The 12,710-nt window shown below is 33.7% G+C and overlaps 1 protein-coding gene across 2 annotated transcripts in view; it reads left to right on the top strand.

Moving 5' to 3' along the window:
• Positions 1–12,115: 12,115 nt before the first annotated feature.
• Positions 12,116–12,710, top strand: part of LOC107451053 (putative leucine-rich repeat-containing protein DDB_G0290503) — a 224,549-nt gene continuing 223,954 nt past the window's right edge. The window contains exon 1 of one of the 2 annotated variants that reach the window (XM_043039812.2): positions 12,116–12,279. In XM_043039812.2, the coding sequence (XP_042895746.1) occupies positions 12,273–12,279 (7 nt within the window). In that variant the 5' untranslated portion in view covers positions 12,116–12,272. Of the gene's footprint in view, positions 12,332–12,710 lie in introns of both variants that reach the window. The other variant, XM_071177657.1, reaches the window with a different exon arrangement.

Here is a 12,710-nt window from a genome sequence, read left to right as displayed (position 1 = left end):
CAGAACATATAATGAAAAATTCAAATTCGAAATAATTTTAATAAAGATTTTTCTATAATAATTTAATATTTTAATTTAGTGAGATTCTTGCCCTTGATGCTTGCTGCACGTAGATTTTATCTTAGGTTCCAATTTGGTTAGCCGCAGTCTCAAGTCTCCCCGTTGTGTTATATCTAGCCGATTTTTTTTACCAATAAAATCATTTACAGCACTAAATCCACATTCAGCTAAATATGAAGATGGAATCGGTAACAATAGTTTTCTTGCATATTTGATTGAATTTGGGTATTTGTTTTCTGTTTCCTCACGAAGCCATGCCATCACTCCTTTCATATTAAATAAGGTTTTAACTGGCTCATCATTTTGCATTTCTGCAAGTTCTTCAGTAGTTTTGTTATTTCCCTTCTAGTAGTCCCTTTCGTTTGAATTTCATGAATGTCGATATATGGTTTTTCACATGCGGATTTGGCGAGTTGTCAGCCGCCTCGTTACCCTCATTTCCCACATGCGCTTTTATCCAGTTAAGATGGATGCTTGGTTTGTATATCTTTTTTATTGCATCAGTTATGTAATTAGAATTGTCAGTGTTCTCAAGGGCCTGTAAACTTGATAATGAATCGGAAAAAAGTGTTACTGTTAAGTTTTGTGCTAAAATCCAAGTTATTGACTGGTAGATAGCCCATAATTCAGCTTGGAACACTGTTGCAAAATCAGAGAGTCTAAAGGTATGATTTTCCACTTCATGTCTGTCGGAATAGACGAAAAAAGCGCATCCTGTTCGAAATGCATTTTGTACCCTATGTTTGGATCCGTCAGTATATATCTCGATTCCCTTTCCTGTTGGTTTGTTGTAATTGAAATTAATAATTATAATCTCCACTGGATGTATTATATTAAGTTTTGGAATAGTTTGATACTCGTAATCTTCTTCTTCATGAAAGTAAATATTGGAAACTCTTGTTTCAAGTTTTGCGGTTAAATCAAGTGGCAAAGTTCCAGCAAGGATTTGGCGTGCTGCAGTTGAGGTAGTTCTGTAGCATCCTGTGATTGAGATTAAGGGAATTCTTTCTCCTTTTTTTAATTTACTGTTAATACTTACTCGATATTTGTACCATATTTCACATCCATATAAGGTGAGGCGTAATATACTATTCAAATAAATAAATTTTCTGATGTTTGGCGTGATTCCCCAGTCGACTCCAGTGAATCTATTTAATTTGGCGTAAAACTTGAGAATTTTTGTATGTTGTGACTCCTAATGGGGTAACCAGGACAACTGACCATTAATCTTGAAGCCAAGGTAGTCTATTGTAGCTTGAACAGAAATTCTTTCTCCATTTAATTTAACTGTGGGTTTACGTGTGAGAGTTGCTCCTTTTTGGGAAAAACGATAGCTACTTTCTTTGAAGAGTTGAATTCCAGGTTATGTTCTACAGCCCATCGCTCGAACTTTTCCAACTGTGCTGTTGCGAGAATTCCCAAGTGGTTTAGATCTGTTCCTGTAAAAAGAACCAAAAAGTCATCAGCATACGAAATTATTGTTTCGCAGTCTGATCTCTGCATACTTAATCTTGCGTTTGTGATAGGGAGCCACAGAATGGGGCCGAGGCTCGAACCCTGTGGCACCACTAGGCATAGTTTCTATGTCAGGTCATCCTGTGCAAGATTGTAGGTTATATATCGATCAGAGAGAAAACTTTTAATAAAGTTTGTTGATGTGTATGAAGTTGCGAGGCAATTAAGTTCCATAATAATGTTAACCCAAAGAACGCTATCGAATGCGGGGATTTAAAATCTAAAATTCGTTTTGCTCCTAAAGCTACAAAGTTTTTTTGAAAGTAACATTTTTAGTATACTTTTTTGTCGAGATGCACATACTAAAAAAGGAGGCTTGCATTTATGGAACAAAAAATCAGAATAATTAAAAAATCATTTGAGTTCTATAATTTACTTTAAGTAATAAATATAGTAGAAGTTTGAGCAGGAGTATACAAAAGTTTAAAATTTCTAAGTCCTCGGATTAGTCTTAAGGAGCTAGCATGTTATGGAATGAAAAATATGAAATAGTTATTTTTAATTAACTACAAGAGAAACTATGATTATATTTCATTTTTATTTAGCTTTATCCTGAAGTAAATAAAGGGTGAGTAGTGATGTATACAATTTTAATGTAGAAATAACAATATGATACTATAAGCTAAAATCACACAATATACGTGAATGGTATTCAAACATGCTTTTTAGTTCTTAAAGACAAATTCAAATTCTGAACAGATTTTATTCGCATAATCTCAATTGGTTGTATTTTCGTAGCATCAGTTAAAAATATTAATTCTATGAAACTCTTATCAATTAAAATTTCTAAGAGTTTCTTAGCGACTTAAAAAGTTTTTTAGTGGCTTAAAAATATACAAAAAAAATATAAAATTACTATCAGAAAAATATTTAAAAGTTTTTCTTTTACTTTTTTTATTGTTCTATTAAACGAAATAGACAACTTCAAGTTTACATACATCCTACAATTTTGAATATACAAGACCTCAACTCCACAGGAACAAGAGGCTTTTTATTTCTTCTAAAATATAAAATCGTTCTTAGAAAAGTGCAAACAAAATGAAATAAAACTTTTTTTTATATTTATATATATATTTCTTAGTAAAGAGAATTCTTTTCAATATTCAAGTTTTACTATGCTCAAATGAATTTATTTCAGTCACCCCTTTTCCTAGCAACAACCATAAGTTTCTTATAAAATCATAAGTATAGAACAAATGCTGGCTCTCAAGCAAGTTTTTAGAATTTTATAGTGAGTCCTTTTTTATCAAAGAGAAATATAAATCTCAGAAAACTTTTGCAAACAGAATTACTTGTGTTTGAAAGAGGAATTTGTATGAATTATATGAAAGTATATTTCAAAATACTTCGAGCTTAACGCAATTAGTTGCGTTTTCTAACTTTACTTTTTATTTGGTACACCGATGCTATTTTTATAAAATTTGAGTCGAAATTAAAATAAAGTGCTCTTTTTTAAAATGATGACATAATTCTTATGGGAATTAGGTTTTAAAAATAAACAGTAATTTTAATTATTAAGTCTTATAAGTTTAGTAAACATAACCCTTATTTTTAAAATCCTTATCAAATATTAAGTCAAAAATATGCAAATTAGGTGTCCCAAACTAATATTTCAGAGAGAAACAAGAAAAAAAAAAGCTATCGAAGTTTAATGATGAAAGGTGTTAAGTAAAGGTGGTTAAAACCAGTTTAATTGCCAAAGAAAATAGAGCAGAATAAATAAATCGCTGGTTCAAAGTTAAAACGACACTTTTGCACTCACTTCTCATGCTATTTGAATAAGAAGTGAGTGCAGAAGTGTCGTTTTAAATTTGAACCAGAGAAATGATAATTCGATGCGCGCATGAGTTTCATCTGACAGTCAAACAGTTTTTGAAGTTTTTTTTTTATCCCACCTTCATCAAATATTAAAAGCGTTTTTTCTTTCCTTTTCTTTAAGATTTTTTAATTCATTAAAAAATTGGAAATTAAGAATTGTAAGCTTATGGCGTAGAGCTCGTTACTCACCTAATNTTATAAGTTTAGTAAACATAACCCTTATTTTTAAAATCCTTATCAAATATTAAGTCAAAAATATGCAAATTAGGTGTCCCAAACTAATATTTCAGAAAGAAACAAGAAAAAAAAGCTATCGAAGTTTAATGATGAAAGGTGGTAAGTAAAGGTGGTTAAAACCAGTTTAATTGTCAAAGAAAATAGAGCAGAATAAATAAATCGCTGGTTCAAAGTTAAAACGACACTTTTGCACTCACTTCTCATGTTATTTGAATAATAAGTGAGTGCAGAAGTGTCGTTTTAAATTTGAACCAGAGAAATGATAATTAGATGAGCGCATAAGTTTCATCTGACAGTCAAACAGGTTTTGAAGCTTTTTTTATTTATTTTTTATTCCACCTTCATCAAATATTAAAAGCGTTTTTTCTTTCCTTTTCTTTAAGATTTTTTAATTCATTTAAAAATTGGAAATTAAGAATTGTAAGCTTATAGCGTAGAGCTCGTTACTCACCTAATGTAAAATAATTGAAAAGTATAGTTTATTTACGATAAGAACTCCCCTCCACAAAGACTGAGGCCGTCTGCTGTCAAGGAAACAAGAATAGCGCATTTCAGGGAAGGTAGCTTTTTTTCCCCTATAGGCCTACAAAATAGATGGAAGAAAAGGATTCTCTTTTTTTTTCCCGACCCCCTACCCCCACTTGTAATAGTTGGCTATATAATAGTTATACCATAGTCACCGCCACGGGTCCAGATGAATGACTAGGAAAGTTCTTACTTTAGACAAACTATAATTTAAACGCTGTTTCTCTCGATTCGAAAAGTTTTATTTATTATGATTTTTTTGCAATTTATTTGTTGTAGTATCGGACCGTTTTGAGGAAAACAAATTGAAGGCATTTTAAGTTTGGCATATATTTCTTAAATTATGTGAATATTTAATTCCAGAAACTTTTTACGCCCTTCCGGAATTTAAAACTCAACCTGAAATTTTCAGGAATATTTTTATGAAAAAGTTGCCTATATGAATTTTTATTTCGACGATAAAGTTGACGTTTTTCTATTGAAACAATTTTAGTTTATTTTATAGCCGTTGCTGAGCAGCCGACCCAATTTTTGGGTTTACGACTACTAATATTCAACTCCGTAGTTTTGTAATTTTGAACCAAATCCAGAAGTCAAGGGAACTCCTGAGTCAAGTATTGGGAGAAAATTGCTTTTATGGAGGACTTTTCGATGGAACTAACTCGCATTTCAGTTACATGGTAAGAAAAACCACAATAACCTCCCACGGTAAGCCTGACGGCAAGGGGACTCTAACCCATGATCCGTCTACCACTGAGGATATTTCACGTCAGCACTGTGGTCGGTTCAAGCCGGATGCGGAATTCGTATCGACTAGCCATCATCGGGATTCGAACCCGGTACACCACATTGGAGGGCTAACGCTCTATTCCCTGACCCATTGTGGCTCGATTGTAACGATTGTCGAAATATAAAATGAGCATGTACGAGGCCTTTTAAATATGGCGGATGGAGTAAAGTATCTCAAATGAACTCTTAGGACCTTTGTGTCGAGCTTAAAGTAATGACAGAAAATATGACTTTTACTTACATGTAGCTTAAAAGAAAGTAATCTCATAAATGCAAGAAAATATTTTTCTTTTTGAAAACAAAAATCAATTAATAAAACTAAATTAACATTTTTTCATTTATTTTTCACTTTTGCATAAATTTGATTAATTTTGATTTTCACATATTGTAGGATATTTTTATAGTATTTTTATTCACATTCGGTTCATGAAACAAATACACTAAACTCAAATAAAAAGATATTTTATACCCCCCCCCACCTCAAAAAAAATCTTCCTAAAATGTTACTTGAATTCAATTTCTTTTTTTTCTTGTAATTTGGATAATATTTGGTAAAATATCAGCTATTGAAAAAGGATTATTTTGAGATTTTATTTACATTTTTGTTTTTACAATGTGGTTGTCGATGTAAAAATGTAATTGGATTCACCCTCGGAGTTATTACAATGAAAAATTGCGAGAAAAGCTGCTCAAAATTTGATTCAAAAAACTTTTTCGGACAGTTTTATTGTGGGTAAAGAAATTTACTATAAAAATACTTGAGAATATGTAAAAACTACTAAAAATTAGAAGAAAAAAAATAGTTTTTATGTAATATTTAAAAATATCCACACCAAATTCAGTTTTGAAGCATTTATGAACTCCAAAGTCTTCACTTAATAAAACGCTGTTACATATTTTTTAATGCTTAACTACTTTTTTGAATAATAGTGTAACGACCTATAATCCTAAGCTTTCGCGAATTCTTCCCTATAGCCAATTTAACATTTTTTTTACAAATAAATTTGAATAAAATGAAGCTTAATTTTAATAAAGACGAAAATCATAACAGCAAAATAACGGAATTGAGTAGCAGAGCTAAAAGGCATGTTTTGAAGAATATTTTTTTTGTCTTGAATTCTATAAAGGAATTATAGTTTTTAGATAATTTTTTATTTCCTAAAACTTGTTGTCTAGACATCATAAGCGGATTACTCTCAATAATCTGTTATTTATTAAATGGTTTTCTTATTTTTTTAAGAGGTGTGAACGCACGTTTTAAATTAATTTTCAAGAATGTTGAATATAGGCTTAAAACTAAATGCTATTAAAATTTTACGATCTTTTGAAATAAGAGACTGAAAAGTTTTCTAACGGAAGGATATTCATTTTGTGCAAGAAAAACTATAGACGATTTTTTTCCATCTGAATATTTATTTTGAATTATAGAATTCCAATGCTATAGTATAGTCCAATGCTATTTCAAACGCTTAACACTATTAATATGCTTTGCACAGTGTATCTAAACTAAATAAACTCAGCTTTATTTTTTACAATGACTGGGTGCAAAGAAAGCAAACGAGAACTGAACTTATGCATTTGGAAACTGTATGTCTCAACACCTATTTACGTCCCGCATTGGACTGATCGGTAAGACACGGTTCCCAGCAGATCACCGAAGTCAAGCATCACTGACTGCGGTCAGTGTGCGGGTGGGTGACCACTTGGATTAGTCTGTGTCGGGATCGAGGGTGTGAGTTATTGGTCCTCGTTAAACTGTTCTATCATAAGTGCTCGACTCCGCGTGCAGGTTGGCGGGCTACCGAAGTGGGGGTGCCATCCCCTCTGCAGAGGANGAATATTTACATATTCATCCTCAGGGATGTTTCCCAGACCGTCGCCAATAGCCCATTGCGCAGCTCTAGTGCGATGTAAAGTAACAACAACAACACCTACTCACACCTCCTTTCCTGCTGCACCTAGACAGGAAAAAAATCGAATATATAAAAAAAGAAGGAAAAAATGTGTCACCGAAAGAAAGCAACTTCTAATTATGACTAATATATCCTCCATATTTATACATGATTTTAAATATATTATGTTGCCTACTGTTAACAAAACACTGGGTCCTGGATAGTCTGGTTGGTAGGGCACTGGACCTATGTTCAAGAGGTCGTGGGTTCGATCCCCGCTGGCCGAAGATTTCCCGTGTAGTAAATGGTGACTAAGGCACGTTAAATCGGTCGAGTCACAAAGTCCTCCATGTTCTTATAGCAAATCATATTTCTGGGTGTACTGATCCAGGAGTTTCTTGTTTTCTGGATTGGCTCACAATTACAAGGTTATGGAGTTGAACATTAGCAGTTGTAAACCCCAAATTGGGTCGGCTGTTCAATGACGGTTTTAAAATAAAATTAAAAAACTAAGCCCTGGAGGGCATTAGCACCTAGTTTCAAAGATGGCAGCCTTTGATTTAGTCACAAACTGAAACTGCTGCGCATGGGTATGTACAGCTCTAATGAGAATTGCCCTCTCGTCTTCATGGGGATCTAGGCCAAGTAAAAGGGCAGACCATTCATGATATGCACCCTATTACCCAAAATCAAACACTGTGAAGATTTTGAAGCTTAAATAGAAGCATTATCTTTTTGGAAAATCTAACTTGATCCTCTAATTTTCCTTGCAAATGGTTATAAAAAGATTTCTAGAATTTTCTAATTATCGACAGTTTCTATATAGCCTGAGAGAGAAGTTGGCTGTGTTTACAACTATGTCTGAATCCTTCACAATTAATGAGCTCCTACCTTGCTGTGTATAGAAGAAAAAATCCTCTTCTTCTCCCACGCCATTGTAATAGCACACAAAACTGTCTGGATCATCTTTCTTCTATTTTCGACTCTGTTTTGTTTGGCAATATCTTTCAACATGAGACTATTGCTATTTTTTTAATCACAAATTTCTGGCAGGATACATTAAACGAAGGAGTAGATGATAAAAAACTATTAAAATCTTCTCCAAATGTACAGAAATGTTTAGGTTCATAAATGCTATGGGAATGATTCGGTAAACTTAACGTGGTCTTTCCCCCAAGCTGCATGAAGGCCACAGATTACCAAGAAAACGCTAATTTTCTGGCGTTTAAAAGCCAGAATAGTCGACTTAAGTCACATTTTCTAGCAAAAGAATGCCTTTATTTAAGCTGCAAAATCTTCAATCCGTGGTTTTGGATAATAGGGTACATTTCATGAATGATCTATCTTTTTTCATGACCTCAATCTCCAAGTAAAAGTGAAAGGTTTTCTTCTGCACTTCTATATAAACAGAAAGGAAGCAGTTTCAGTTTGTAGCAAAATTGAAGACCGTCATCACTGAAACGACATAATATTTTGATGTGGTTGTCCTCCAGGGATTGGGAAATGGCAAACAACATCGCATATTTTAAGTCAGATGAAAATATGGTGGTCATTTTAGTTTACTAAAAAGTGGCTTTATTTCGATAGGACAATTTTTTTTTTATTCGACGTTTTTTTCTTCTTACCCAAAAGAAGCAGGAAGTGATTTATTCCTTATAAATATATGTTTAGATGCAAACTTCTTTAATATATATCTTTGGTCTTCAATGGTTTTCTTGCGACAAACTGCGGCAAAAAATGAAGGTGGCTTTATTTAGTTGGGACACACTGTATTAATAGTTTCAGTCATTTGAACTTCTTCCTATTATCTCTAAAATACACCAAAGAAATTGTGGGGTAATTAGAACAAAGTTTTGACCACCTGTAAGTGAGTTTGTCCGCCTTCTAGGCTAAAGTGATCCCTCAGCCTCAAAAGGCTTAATTGCATGACGAGGAGGGTTTTGACGAAAATAATGTGGCGACAGTGAGGAAAGAACACTGGATTTGCTGCTTAATAAAACAGTACACCAATTTTCTCGTTTAAAGTGATCAACCAGCTAAAGATAGGCTTGTTTATATTAAAAGTATTTACAAAATAAAGAAAAAGATTGATTCTTTTTAACAAATGTCAGCACTTTATGTAGAGTTGAATAACATACTACTCATACGAATCTTTCGTCATCAATTAAGTCTTTCGATATTTATTTTGTTTTTATGACATCATCCATAGTTCTATTCCTCTCGATATAAACAATATTATTTTCATATCCAATTTACTTTCATATTATTTTCATATCCAATTTACTATCAATTTACTTTCAATATTAAGTCCTCCATGTTCCCATAACAAATCAATACCTCTGGGGATACTGATCTAGGAGTTTCCTTGTCTTAAGGATTGGTTCAAAATTACAAGACTACGGAGTTGAACATTAGTAGTCGTAAACCCAAAATTGGGTCAGCTGTTCAACGACAGATAAAAAAAAATTAGAAGCACCTTTTAAAGTCAACTAGCAATGAAACATCTTTTCATCTCTTTCCCCATTTCCTCACTAGTGATTTTGTAGATTTTGATAATGTTTGTGTCTTTTTCATGTTTAAATTATGTAACTCTTTATGTATATACTTATTTTACTTTATTTTCACAAAGGTTCTAAAGATATACATCAATAAGGATCACCCTGTCAATAAGGAACACCACCACTTTAAGGAGGAAAACCAGTTTTAGAACTAATATAATCGAAACATTTTTCTCTTTTTAACTCATTTTCAGAAAGATCAGACTCTCAAATAAAAAGGTTTGTTTTCAAGACGTAAATATTCTTTTTCTATATTTCATTTCAACTCAATAAATAGAAAGGAGAGTGTGTAATCGATTTTCCCTGCCTACGAATTTCCTCAATAGGGCAAAATTTGAAACCTGATAAGGAAGTTTCATGAAATAGGATTCTCAATTCAAAAGTTTTGATACGCCTTTTCTGAATTTTCCGAGTTCGAATTCTAAAATTTCTTCGTTTATTTGCATTTTGTTCTGAAAACGTCAGACGCTCATACTTTCTACTGGTGCTAGAATATTTCATAGCTGCTTTCGACTGTAGGTTTCTAGAAGGAAATAGATTGATAAAAATTGTATTATAAATTTAAAATTTATTTGTTGCCATAAATTTAGTTTATCAATATATTGGTACAACATACATTTGCAGGCTTGTGTGCTCAATTAAGGCTTATAAACCTTTGTCAAGTAGAAGGGCAGATAGCACAATACAGAGAAGAACATCACAAAGAAGCCGGAAAGGTGGCCGAGCGGTTAGCGTGTCTGACTGCGAAGCCATAGGCTGCGGGTTCGAATCCCGCTCAGGGCATGGATGTNCTGGCTTGTGTGCTCAATTAAGGCTTATAAACCTTTGTCAAGTAGAAGGACAGATAGCACAATACAGAAAAGAACATCCCAAAGAATACATACCAGGGTTACGGCGGGATTCGAACCCGCCACCTTCATGCTTAACAGAGCGTTTGGCAGGCGATACCGCTCTGCCAGGGAGGCCCCATTAATGTATTATAAATGCATATTTTTAATTGACAAAGAAAGACCGTTGCCACCCAATAGTTAGAGAATCAGACTCCGGTCTGGTGGGGCCGGGGTTCCATCCTGGGATCTGGAAAAAATTTCCTTCCCTTCATATCCATGCCTAAATTGAAGAAGTTACCTCACGAATGAGCGGTGCTGATATCTATCCGTGTGATTCTGAGCTAAGACGTACTTTCACCCTTGAGGCGGTCTCTTTTGTCAAGTGAAAGGCGCATCTTTCTGACTGACTTCACAAAAGGGCCAATGGTTGACAAGTTTGTCTTGTCCTAGTGTCATTCGAAACAACAACAACAAGGATCTCAAACTGCAGCAGATGAGACGAAAAAACATTTTTAGGTTTATAAAAGATAAATATAAAAGCTATTCCTTAAAGTGGACCAACTTCCTTGTGCAATTTTTTGTGTAGTGATTAATTTGGTTTATCAGTATTTCATATTTCTTTTTATCGATTAAGAACTCGAATTGAGGTCACAGATTCGAGTATCGATATCGCCAAAGAACTTCGGGACTTATAAGAGACTGACTTGCTCAAGGGCGTCATTAAAATGAACCAACTTCTTTGGAACAAATTTCTGTAACTCTGATTGCTCTTTATTTATTTATACATAAATCCGAAGGCATCTGAGTTCAAGACCCACAGTAAAGCACTGTTCCCAGTCGACCACTGGAGTCAAGTATCACTGGTTGCGGTCAGGGAGCACTTTGATCAGACTGCACAGGAGCTGAGAGTGTAAGGTATTCCTCCTCATTTAACTGTTCTACCACAGGTCGTCGGGCAATCAAAGATGGAGAGTCATTCCTTCTGCAAAATTATGACGACATATCTTTGGACTATCTTTGGGGACCCAGATCGTCGCCAAATGTCCATTGTCCAGCTTCAGTGCTCAGACGGTTTTTACGTCTTTGGCTTATGTCATTTTAAATGTTTGCTATCTGTTCTTAAATATAAAATTTAAGAGCAGAACATTTAAACAACATTTTAACATAACAAACATTTCAAAATCACATAACCAGGAAAGAATGAGGGATATATATATAGACACGGGTTCGAATCCCGCTCTGGGCATGGATGTTTCTCTCTTTCTTAGTGCTGTCCTCTGTTGTGTGTGAATGTGGCCACCCTATAAACGGGTTTGTGGCAGTGTGGCGTGGGCAATGTTGCTCGCCTCCGTGTCTTTGGTTCACAGGTGCCCACTGGGTAACGCGAAATGAGCAACAATTCTGGTATCTTCATAGGCAAAGAATTCAAATTCTGTGCCTGCCATTGAAAAAAAATATATAGACTTGTAGAGTGAATTAAACCCGTTACCTTAACCCTTAGTATTTGAAGGAAGGGTTTGATGGAACTCCTCTTGAAACTTTCTGCCTCACTGTCGGATACCTTGATTTCTAAATCACAACGTATCTAATTAATTCATAATTTATAAATCTAGTTTCGAGTTTGTTGAACTCTTTTGAAAGATAATTTTTAGAAGTTATGCTCAGTTTATTTCAAAAGAATTTCAAATAACCTTTAAGAACATGTCAATGTGAAATATAGCACAAAATACTCAATGTATGTAAGAGTAGATAAAAAAAGATAGCATGCTAAGAAAGTTGGCATGCATTCAGGGTTGCAACAGAATTCGAACCTGCTACCTTCATCCTGCAGAGCATTTGGCTGGACAACGATACTGCTCAGACAGGACAGCCCCAAGCAGAGATAGTATAGTCCAAATAGGAAAATAACCCCCCTGCCACGGAGGTTTCATGTGCTCAAGATCTTTTTAGAATAAATCCAAGATAAACAAAAGTGAACGTTTCTGAACCATCAATGTCCTTTGTATGCCGTTTAAAACCAGGAATTTCAACTCGTAATACTATTAAATATGGCAAGTAAGTTTTCTGTGATGTTATTTTATGCAAATATGTAGTTAGTTAAAAGGATGTAGGTATTTGTACATTTTTGATCTTTGGTCTAACTTTGTTTTCGATAAATTTTCGAAGACATTTTAAAATCAAATATAACTGTAAAATTATAAGTTTTAATGCATTTCAGATCCATTAGAGAGGCAATTTTTTCTCTTTTAAGACGATATATTTTTCGTTGAAATTTTTTTTACAAACATAAACATTATCTAAGAATCAAAAATTTCAATGAAATAAGTGTTACCACCATCGAATCCCATTCAAAAAAGTTACATTTATTTATCTCAAGGCCAAATAAACTCGACTTATTTATATTTTTTATTTTTACGAAGATTTCACTAGAACTGTTTAATTCTAATAAACTTATAACAAGGTTGTGAATTACAAACAGTAAAATA

The sequence above is a fragment of the Parasteatoda tepidariorum genome, chromosome 2 (assembly GCF_043381705.1).
Source record: "Parasteatoda tepidariorum isolate YZ-2023 chromosome 2, CAS_Ptep_4.0, whole genome shotgun sequence".
Classification (NCBI taxonomy): Eukaryota; Metazoa; Arthropoda; class Arachnida; order Araneae; family Theridiidae; genus Parasteatoda; species Parasteatoda tepidariorum.
Note: the sequence above shows the minus strand (reverse complement) of the source record. Positions and strands in the feature narration are given on the sequence as shown.